Source organism: Aplidium turbinatum, chromosome 11 (assembly GCF_918807975.1).
Source record: "Aplidium turbinatum chromosome 11, kaAplTurb1.1, whole genome shotgun sequence".
Classification (NCBI taxonomy): Eukaryota; Metazoa; Chordata; class Ascidiacea; order Aplousobranchia; family Polyclinidae; genus Aplidium; species Aplidium turbinatum.
In genome coordinates, this window is record NC_137482.1 from 1,567 (window position 1) to 13,414 (window position 11,848).

General features: G+C 39.1%; 1 protein-coding gene across 1 annotated transcript; it reads right to left on the reverse strand.

Moving 5' to 3' along the window:
* Positions 1 to 1,186: 1,186 nt before the first annotated feature.
* Positions 1,187 to 10,575, reverse strand: LOC145779642 (uncharacterized; the record flags this gene model as incomplete). The annotated part of the gene is made up of 2 exons (XM_082591278.1): positions 10,207 to 10,575; positions 1,187 to 1,319 (listed from the first exon to the last, which is right to left on the reverse strand). Coding segments are annotated over exons 1-2 (502 nt in total), but the record flags the coding sequence as incomplete, so codon positions are not given.
* Between the last annotated feature and the right edge of the window lie 1,273 nt (positions 10,576 to 11,848).

Consider the following 11,848-nt stretch of genomic DNA (forward strand, 5'->3'; position numbering starts at 1 on the left):
CGCAGACGATCTGGCTCTCCTACATCCAGCCGGAGATTGGCAGTCAATGGAGAGGAACCTAATCCAGGACATGTCAACTATATCAACACATCTTCAGAAATGGAAGCTACAGCTCAGCAAGGCAAAGACAGTGTCGGTGGCCTTCCATCTAAACAACAAGGAAGCAAAACGTGAGATCAACATTACCATCGATGACGAACACCTGCCCTACTGCGCCGAACCCACCTACCTCGGCGTAACCCTAAACAGGTCACTCCCGTAGGCTACCGACGACACTTGGAGTCACTGCGCAAAAACTATCTGCGCGCGTTTCACTTTTGAGGCGGCTGGCGGGTTCCGGCTGCGCACCAGTGTGGTCAGGCCCGTAACTAGCTTGGAGCAGCAGGGGGGCAAAAAGTATTGTAGAGGGGGCCCAACTTTTACCTTCCGTATCATGTACGAAAACGACGTTTGTACACAATGTGGGTAGGCTATATTTACGCAAGAACATTCATCGTAGGCTTAATACAACGTTTATATTAGAGTAGTTTATTATAGAAACAGACAAACAGTCAGTGGCGTAGCCAGGAATTTTAAAAGGGGGGGGGGGGTTTAACGGCCAGCGGGCGAAGCCCGACGGCGTCTTCGCCAAAGGCGACACCCAGCAGCGGGGGGTCTGGGGGGCCACCCCCAGAAAATTTTGAAAAATTACTTTGAATTTGGTGCATTCTGAGAGCAATTTTAACAAAAATATGGGTATGAATATTCCTGTAAAATGGTGCTGTCCGGTGGTAGGCTATAGCAAAAAGATAAGATCATGTTTTCTTCGGCATTTCTCGGTAATAAAGCTAAGTCTCTATGTTTTCTTGTCGCTAATTCCTGGCTGAGATATTTGAATGTTTGGTATTGGCAAAACTCGCTCTTTTAATGCAGTTTCGTTTAAAATTAGGCAAACTTTGTTTTAGAGACAACATTTTACCACACCATTAAACACACAATGTTTAGAATTAAACAACACAAGAAAATTGAGTATAAAACTGAAAAGTCAGCGACAGAGCAAATTAACATAATTTTTTCCAGGGGGGGCTTCGCCCCCCCTGCGCCCCCCCTAGTTACGGGCCTGAGTGTGGTGCCGCAGCTCTCACACCCGCCACATTGACACTGCCATCAAAGACGCACTACGCACTGTGACTGGATGCCTGCGTACCACTCCAACGAACTTCCTTCCCATCCTTGAAGGCACCCAAACGCTGAGCTTCGCCGTAAAGAAGCCATGATTTCCCTTGCTTGTCGTACACTGGACCCCGACCACCTCCTCCACAGTACATTCCAGCGCCTATCTGGTGAACAGCAGCGACTGAAATCAAGACGCCCATTTGTGCCCGCCGCACGACAGCTTCTGAACAACGTTGAAAATCTTGGTATAAGTGCGGCACACTGGACGAACTACACATGGAACACGGAGTGGCAAAACAACACCTCCCGACGTTGATCCCCACCCTCCGGGAATGTCCCTCACAAGACAAGACGCCTACGAACCGGATTCCGTCGCTTTCGCTCAGACATGTGCAGATGGGGCTTGGCTCCCTCACCGGGATGCGAGTGTGGTGCCACAGACCAGACAGTAGATCATGTCGTCCATGACTGCCCAATCCATCAACCACTACATGGAATGCTTGGATTGAAGGCCCTGGATGACGAGACTGTCGAGTGGCTGATGACTTCATGCCCAAACATATACGGTAGTCCGGAAGAAGACAGCTCATACGACGAAGAAGAAGAATGCCTGATCACTAATAGAACGAATTGAACTCATTCATGAGATGAAAATTAAACTGTAGGCCTAACCATTACTAAATTGGCACCGTGACTTCAAAGAAAAAAAATCCGGGGTGAACTGACTAAAAGTAACACACCAACCAATCGACTGACCAAAACCATACTGATACTAACTTTTTTGTTTTTGCACTAAGCGGTTGATTTTAAGGAGGCTCATCAGTGTTATTAGAATGCTTCAAGCAATACAGCATGCGGCAGATGCACAACGCTACAACGACGTAAAGCTACGTAGGTATGAAAAGTAAGCCCTAGCCTACTAAGTGGTGCAAATTCTAAGGCAACGCCAAAAGTCTAGTGTTTTGAATTCCTAACAAACACAGGTTTCACAACAAGAAAACATAAGAAGAACCGCAGGCGTAAGAAAACGCCCAAATTCTAGCCAGCGCTTCAAATTCCCAACAAACACAAGTTTCACAACGGCAAGAAGACCCAAAGAAAGAAAGAATCATAATAAACGCTGCAGGCGCTACAATTGGCAAGGCACAGCAATTAAACAGGATTGAGCATTATCGCAATGCAGTTTACTTATTTACAAATAGTTTTAACAGTCGAACGTTTTCGGCTTAGGCTAACTAGCCTAAAACCTTCATAAGCAATCTGAAAGTATTTATAGAAAATGCTCATACTATTTAAGTGTCTTTCCCATGTAGGCTACCATTGGTCTTGCCAAAGACACGGCCGCATGCGATAGAGGCTCTGATCACTCGGCTGCGCGGCTGTCAAGCGCCTATGCAACTTAGGCTACCAGCTAATTTTGTGATTCCAAATGAGAACGCTTTGTAGACTTGGCAATTTGTTTTTTTATTTTTAGCCTATTTACTGTAGCCTATTTATTTGTATCAGACAAGAATGCCCATATTCGAATCACAATTAAGAAACCGCACAAAGAAAGTATAAAAATAAGAGGCATAGGCTACAAACAGCAGCAACGCAAAAGCATTCAAAATGAAAGTAGCCTGCGAGCTCATTTTGATCCGAAAACCAACCAGTAAAATTTAACGTTATCAAACGATGGATAGGCCTACCTGGTATTGATATCTTTGAGCCATGGCAGCCATCAAGACTAGGTAACAGCATAAGCTATAGTATTATTGTAATGATATGATAATTTGACTTACGATGGCAGCCGGACCTCATCAGGGAGGCAACAATAGAGTTTGACGATAATTCGCATCTTCCAACAAAACAAAAAACATAATTCCGAAGTAATGCATCAAATGTTATAATAGAGAAATAAAACAAATCAATAGTTTTTTTTTTTCAAGTCTAAACCTTAAACCATTTGACCAGGTTAACACTCACAATAGCATTTAAAAAAAAAATCAAAGTAACAAGAAGAAATAAAACAAAGTAACTTCACCGGGTTTAACATGATGTATTACATACACAAATATAACATGTCTGCGCTCTTTTTTCAACTTGTGTGGCAATAAAACAGGTCGAGGATTTTTTGCTTGGAATGCACGCCTTGGTGACATGAAATGAGAGAATTCTCGCCGAGTTGAGATATTTTTTACACGCCTGGAAAAGTCAATAAAAAATTGGCAACTCTAGTTTGTGAAATGATGACATCATTTAGAGTTGCCAGTTCTGCATTTTTTTCGCACGTTTGGGATAGTTTGTTTCGAAGTGGCGGGAAAATTCTAGCAGCGAGGTTTGTGTCCTGGTTGATTTCATTTGATTTAATTTCAATCATTTTTAGGTAAAAATTCTTCAAATTTGATGCTGCCTTTGAGCTTTTTTCAAATCATGTGTTTTTTATCACTTTCAGACCAGCACTTTTTGTCAATGTCAAGTCAAGAGCTTTAACGTAGTTATTACCATAAATCAATTCAATTTATTTTTCATTGCTGGCGCGAGCATGTAGAAAACGGCAAAGTAAACTCACGAATTTAGCAAATGGTAAACTTTACCCAGAAAATTTGTCAAGCAGTGTTTCATGATTAAAATACAATTGTCTGTAATGGATTGATTGATTGAATCTTTATCCTTGGACTAAGAAAGCTTCTTGCAAAGCTTAATCCTGGCAGTTTCGCATACTTGTAGAGGCTTTGAATCACTGACGCACTTGACGCAGGCTTGGTCACCGAGATCGATAGAGTGGAGTTTCCAATTATAGAAATTGTTGCCGGGTAATTATTCCATTCATTAGATGCCGCTGAATGGAGAGCAGTCCTTAACCTGCGTTGCTCAAGCACACCCCGAGAGTCAAACCAGCGCCGCTTGATCTTGAAGCTTTTTCGTTACAGAAGTCATGTGCTAACCAATTGAGCTATATGGAGATCGAGATGGATGTTTTTGAAAATCGTTTATTCAAAGCCTACGGTGGGGTATCTCTAAATAGGCTACCCATTGTCTGTGTTGCAGGATGGTTTACCTAAAATATTATTTATTCCATTGAAGGGTCATTCCACATCAAATCGCCCAAAAAAAATGAAATTTTTAATACCACCACCTCCGATTTTCTTCAAATTTGGTTTGTGTGTGAGTTCTAGGTAAAAAAGCATGAATTTCAAATTTTATCAAAATCCGGCCAGTGGTTTTGGAGATATGGCCCTGTGAAATTTCGTATTTTGGGGGAAAATGGGGGTACCCGGCTTATTTCAAAATGCCATTTCTCCGCAACCACTGGGTGTATTTTAATGAAATTGGTGTCATTTTGCAGGAAATTGGTCAAGGATTTCATTTCTGTGGTTAATTTTCAAAAATAAGCATGTTTGGGGGTAATGACCTTTGCTTTGACCCTGTGGATCACGTGATACAAAAAACTTGTCTACATGAAAAATATTCTTTGACATTATCTCTATAACATATGAAAAAATGGGAGAGGTAATATTACTATTTTAGCCATAGTTTTCACTCAAAGTTTGCATGTCTCATGATTTTTCAACAAATTTTCTTAAAATCACTTTCAAAAATAGTACGGTACCGTATGGTATATGTACAAAGGGAACGATATGCACATTGCATCATCAGAAAGAATGGGTCCAAAATGATGATGAGGGGTGTTTTTTTTTGGCAGTGGCTATTTGACCGGCACCGGTCTTTGAATCTGAAACACTATTTGACCGGTCATGACGTCACTACATAAACACTTTTTTCTTTTTCTCTTTCAAAGCAAAAGACGATAAGCGCCTTAAGTTTTAAATTCAACACGTTTACTTCGACTGAGTCCGTGGCGCATACGTAACGTCTCGGGCTGCCATTCTACAGGGAATGAGTTCGATACAATCCGAAAGCGTTCTTTTTTTTTTTTTTAACTATAAAAGGATACAAACTGATATGAATGAATCAACAAGTGAATAAAAAAGTTTCAAAACAAATTAAAAAAGTTTTTTCTAGTCTTTATTTTTAACAAATTCCTTTCATTTCTTAGCACAAATTCTCTGAAAAAATCACACCTTCTAATAGGCTGTAAGATTACGTTTCGCTGAAGTCCGAAGTTAAAAATTAAATCCAGTCTCATTGTCGCACAACAATCAGTCAAGTTTCAAATCATCATCTCAACCAACCCTTCAAGACAACTTTCCACTTTCACTTTACTACGCTACGCTGAAGAGGTCGGGAAATCGAAACACTGGCCTTTGTTCGTAGTTGCTTTTCATAATGTCTTTTTAGACATTCTTTTTGGGTCAATAATGTCTTTTTAGATATTACTTTTAAAGAAATAAAAAGGAGTCAAAAGGCATGTAAATTTCACTCTGTGTGGAGCTACATGTACTTGAGAGGTTAACTGTTATTCTTTTATTCACAAATTAAAAAAACTTAACTTTATTACTCACATTTGGAAAGATTTAAAAAAATGGGCTGTAGGCTACTCAAATTAAAAATTGACCACAAAAATGCACTTTGGGTCAAAATTTAGTTAAAAAAAAAAAAAAAAAAAAGAGCGCTTTCGGATAGTATCGAACACATTTCCTCTAGAATGGCAGCCCGAGACGTTACGTATGCGCCACGGACTCAGTTGAAGAAAACGTGTTGAATTTAAAACTTAACGCGCTTATCGTCTTTTGCTTTAAAAGAGAAAAAGAAAAAAGTGCTTATGTAGTGACGTCATGACCGGTCAAATAGTGTTTCAGATTCAAAGACCGAAGCCGGTCAAATAGCCACTGCCTTTTTTTTTTTTTATAAAATAAGCTTATAACATTGGGAAATGATGGCAAATGGGGGAAGGGGTAAAATATCTCAAATTCTGATGATGTAATACATAAACGCTCCCAATTAATACTGCATAAAAATGAGTTAAATGACACAGTTTAGGGTCATTCCATGTCAACTCAACAGGTTTTCGGAAAAGCGCAAGCTCGACCCTCTTAGATTTTCTTGAAATTCACACTAAAGTTTCATATTGATGTATAATGAACACAAAAAAAATTTCAGGTCATTATCTCAAGACGTTTAGAAATTACAGCTCGTCAAAGTCACCAAGGTCCCTCAAAATGTAAAGTTTCCTTAAAAGTACATGATTCGCCGTTAAAGGAGCAAAAGTGTCCAGCCGCGCCGTTTGTCTCCACTCTGCTACTGGTAGCCGGATGCAACCTAGTTCGTACCCTGAACAGTTTGTACCCCCAGTTCGTACCCTGAAAAGATCAAGAGAAAAAATTAAAAAAAGCGGAAGTCGCTGATTGCAGTTTCCGCAAACATTTTAAAGTTTTCCCCCTGAAAAGATCAAAAGATAATGTAGCACAAAGCCGAAGTCAGTGATCGCAGTTTCTGCTAATCCTGACTGTAACCCTTAGGCTATCCTAACGCTAGCCCTCGCTCATCGCAGTTTCCACAAACATTTTTTTGCAGTTTCTGCTCATCCTAACTCTAATCATAGAGTAGGCTAATCTATGCTCTAACCCTCGCTGATCGCAGTTTCCGCAAACATTTTTCCGCAGTTTCCGCTAACCCTAACCATAATAATACAGTAATCTATGCTCTAACCCTAACCATAGATATCTATGCCCTAACCCTCGCTGATCGCAGTTCCGCAAACATTTTTCACAACTTTCACTTCCATATCCATATGACCATAACTCTAACCATAGAGTAATCTATGCTCTTACCCTAACCCTCGCTGATTGCAGTTTCCGCAAACATTTTCCGCAGTTTCCGCTTACCCTAACTCTAATAATACAGTAATCTATGCTCTAACCCTAACCATAGATATCTATGCCCTAACCCTCGCTGATCGCAGTTTCCGCAAACATTTTTCCGCAGTTTCCGCTAACCCTAACTAAACATCAAGTTTGTTTCAAATTGTTTGGAGAAACTCAGATCAGCGACCTCGGCTTTGTGCTATTAAACTGTGATCAGCGACTTCGGCTTTTTTGAATTTTTTCTCTCGATCTTTTCAGGGTACGAACTGAGGGTACGAATGGTTCAAGGTACGAACTAGGTTGCACCTCTGGTAGCCCAGGGTACTCGTACTCGGTCATTTGGTCGACAGGACGTTTGGTCGACAGGACGTTAGGTCGATAGAACGATTCATTTTGGGGTTAGGGTTAGTTAACTAACACCAACCCTAACTCTAACCATAACCCTAAAATGAATCGTTCTGTCGACCAAACGATCGTAGCTCAGTGCTATAAATCAAGTAATTTGCGCAAACCTGTGAGGAATTTCATTTGCGGTAAAAGTCCGCAATTTCCACTGCTTTTACATCATTTTAACTTTGCCAAATGTTAAATCGGTGTAAAAACTGTAGCATTGTTCTTCAAAAGAGTAATTTTCTCTCAAACGACGTTATCAATTAACTCTGCTGCCAAAATGCTCTAAATTTGTCGTCTCAATCATCACAGTTGCGTCTGTTATGTCACTGATATTAAACTTGCAAGTTTCGTCCCGCAACCGCACATAATAATCACAAAAAATATGCAGAACTGAATTACCAGGACCAGTCATTGTTGCATACCAATTATATTTATTACTTGTTTCCAAATCGTGTTAGAGGAGACATAGACTTAAATGTAAAACTGGGCTAGCCCAACAACTTAGCAAAATCATCCTTTTGAAAAACGCACAAAATAACCTTTATGACGTGACAGAATGTGTTCACCCGCCCAGCAATTTTGACAACTAGGCGCCTATGGATAACGATCCCTTATCAGACTGACCATGCTATAACAGTATGGCGAAATCGATTTCTGATTATTAAAAATGAAGCTGGTACACTGTAGCAAGACTTATTCTACAATATAAGGTTTAGCTAACCTGATTTTATGAAAATTACACAGATATCGTCCTCTTTGAATAAAAACTGGCTAAACTAAAAATATTTCCTCTCCCATTTTTTCATATGTTATAGAGATGGTATCAAGGAATATTTTTCATGTAGACAAGTTTTTTGTATCACGTGATCCACAGGGTCAAATCATCATCACGTGCCGTCTCCGATCCGGAGGTTGGCTGTCACTTTCTTCCACAAGTCACGTTCTTCCGCTACTCTTTTTGTTTCTCCAAAGCTTGACAAATCAGCCCACTGTATCACGTCATCTCCCCATGTTCGTCTCCTTCTTCCCCTGCACCTCTTTCCTTCCACCATACCTTCAACAACCAATCACGGCCTACTAGAACACGGCCAAATATGTTGCTATTTGAGGAAATTTCTAAGAGTCTGAATTGTTATAATCATAGCTATGACAAACCTGTCATTTTCCCATTTCCAAAAGTAAGTAAAATAAGCAATATTTGTATCTAGACATATTATTGGCTTGTTTTACCGGAGATTAGATATGTATGTTAAGCATAAGTTATGCAATAATAATGTAAAATATGTAAAAATTTTCCAACTGCATCCTGGAGGTAGTCTCATCATACAGTCGTTAGGTTTTTTGTATAGCAGGATCTTTTGCCAATAGCCACATTTTAGTTGCAAAATTAAACTTGGTGGAAAACAAAACAAACTAAAATTTAAATTAAGACATCAAATGAACCGCTTAAAACATAGAATTCACAAAAAATCCTTGATATTTTAAATGAAACATGCAATTGCACCAAAAGCGACACACTAAACGATACTACCTCCAGGATGCAGTTGGAAAATCTTACATATTTTACATTGTTATTGCATAAGTTGTGCTTAACATACATACCTAATCTCCGGTTAAACAAGCCAAACATATGTCTAGGTACAAATATTGCTTATTTTACTTACTTTTGGAAATGGGAAGATAACAGATTTGTCATAGCTATGATTGTAACAATTCAGACTCTTAGAAATTTCCTCAAATAGCAACATATTTGGCCGTGTTCTAGTAGGCCGTGAACCAATTGATGTAGCTGTCCTGCCGATCCTCTCAAAATATGTCCCGCGAATTTCATCTTTTGTTTTTCCAAGTCGTTTGCCCATGTATCTTGCACTCCAATTCTTTTCCTAATTGCTTCGTTTGTAATGTGTTTTTTATATGATATTTTTAATATTCTTCTGTAGCACCAGAGTTGAAAAGCATTAATTTTTTTGTGAATTTCTTTGCTGTAGGTCCAACTTTCACTTCCATATGACATGACTGGTTTGATGTAACAAGATAGAAGTCTCAGTTTTAATTGTAAATTTATTTCTCCTCTTAAAAATTCCTTGCATTTCCAAAATGACGCTTTTGCTTGACCGATTCTTCTTTTTATATCATTGGTGCATCTTCCATCTTGTGTAATGAGGGACCCTAGGTATGTGTATGTGGTGACCTGATCCAATTGTTCTCCTTCCAGCTTAATGTTTATTTTATTATTTCCATTGCTTTTTTCGATGAGCATTGTCTTTGTTTTTTTCAAATTGAGTTTCATTCCATATTTTTTACTGATTTCATTGATTTTGTCCATGCTTTCTTGTAGTTTTTCTTCTGTGTCGGCGAGTATGACAGTGTCATCTGCGTATCGTATGTTGCTTACTATTTGACCATTGAATTTTACTCCGTTTTTGTTTAGTGTTGTTAATGTTTCCTTGATTATTGCTTCGCTGTACAAATTGAATAAGATTGGTGAGAGTATGCATCCCTGCCGAACTCCTTTGAATATCGGGAAAAATTCTGTGAGACTGCTACCACTTCGAACTGCTGCTGTTTGTTTAAAATATATGTTTTTTATAAGTCTTCTTTCTAAGAACGGGACATTAAATTTTTCGAGCAATTGCAGTAATTTGGTATGTTTTATCCTGTCAAATGCTTTGCTGTAATCTATGTATGCAATGTAAGTGTGTTTTCCTTTTTCTATTCTCCGTTCGCCAATTGTTCTTAGAAGGAAGATTGCATTTCTTGTTCCGGATCCTTTTTTATATCCCGCTTGATTTTCATCAATTTGTTGTTGTATTATTGGGATCCTTTTTTTGATAAGGTGTAGCAGAATTTTGCTGGCGTGTGAAATCAGACTTATAGTTCTGTGTTCTTCACATTTCATTGTTTTTGTTACTTTTGGTATTGGGATCAAGATGCTCTTAGTGAAGTCATCCGGAATTTCACCACTATTGTATATCTTGTTTATTAGTTTCGTCATGTGCTGCAATCCCGTTTCTCCCAGTTGTTTTAGAACTTCCGCAGGAATTTCATCTATCCCAGTTGATTTTCCATCTGGGAGTCTTTCTATGACATCTCTAACTTCATGTTCCATTATTTTAGTAACTTCAGATGTTGCTGGTGAAATTTCTATATTTTCTCGTTCGTCATCATATAGTTCTGACACATATTCTTGCCATCTGTTGGTTATTCCTTCTTGAGTTTGTATTACTTGTCCATCTTTATCGATCAGCCCCATCTTTGCAGCTGGAGTTTGACCTTTCATTTCTTTTAGTTTGGTGAACAGGATTATTCAACTTGTGTTTACTCATGACAATACAAAGGGGCTAATAAGGTACGTCAGGCCCCCAGAACCAACGCACTTAGCAGTACCATGTTGGTTAATTGCGCCAACCGTTGATCCTAATGGATTCATGTGACCCCTAATGACCCCTAACAGGGTCAAAGCAAAGGTCAAAAGGTCATTACCCCCAAACATGCTTATTTTTGAAAATTAACCACAGAAATGAAATCCTAGACCAATTTCCTGCTAAATGACACCAATTTCATTAAAATACACCCAGTGGTTGCGGAGAAATGGCATTTTGAAATAAGCCGGGTACCCCCATTTTCCCCCAAAATACGAAATTTCACAGGGCCATATCTCCAAAACCACTGGCCGGATTTTGATAAAATTTAAAATTTACGCGTTTTTGCCTAAAACCTAACCACAAACCAAATTTGATGTAAATCGGTGATGGTGGTGTTAACAGCGCTGGGTGAATTGAGCTGGAATGACCCTGAAGCCGATTAGAAATAATAGAAAATCAAAGGAATTGAAGATACTACAACGAGCAACTGCTGAAATTCCAGCAACTGGAAATCAAAACTACTGTAGCCCAGTTTAGCGCGCACAACTCACCGTCCTTATCTGGCAACTTTTAAAAATGGTCAAGCATTGTTAACTCATGCTCGCTAGAATTTCAAACATACTAATTTCAGACATTCAGGAATTAGCAGACCGATTAAAAGGTTTTTGGATCATAATATTAATCCTAACCCAATCTGTACTCAGAAAAACTGGTTTGATTGTAGGAAGTGGCTATACTTACAGCGCTGTAGATATAGCCGTTCCATGTCTTTTTTATCTTTACGTCGCTTTTACTGCGCATGCGACGCGCGCTGTTGCTACGTTTGCGCACTTGCTTCGCTTTTTTCTTCTTTCACCTTCTCTTCCCCAGCAGAAGGCAAAAGAACAAATGGAAAAAAGTGGGTGCTCTCACAATTCGCCCTGTTGGTTAACTGGATGATGACGTCATCATACGTCACACACGTTGGAATGAACTATTATAAAGGAGACAAGCGACAAGAGTGACAGAGCATTTGAATTTAGCTAATTTTAATAATTACAATGCAATTAAAGATCATATTAGAAAATGTTAATCGTGTTCAAACAATAAACCCTCATTGGAGTCCTTTAAAATTGTTAGTAAGTGTTGGTTAGAGTTCGACTTCACGAGGCATTGATCATCAAATCTTTCAACCCAGGTCTCAACAGG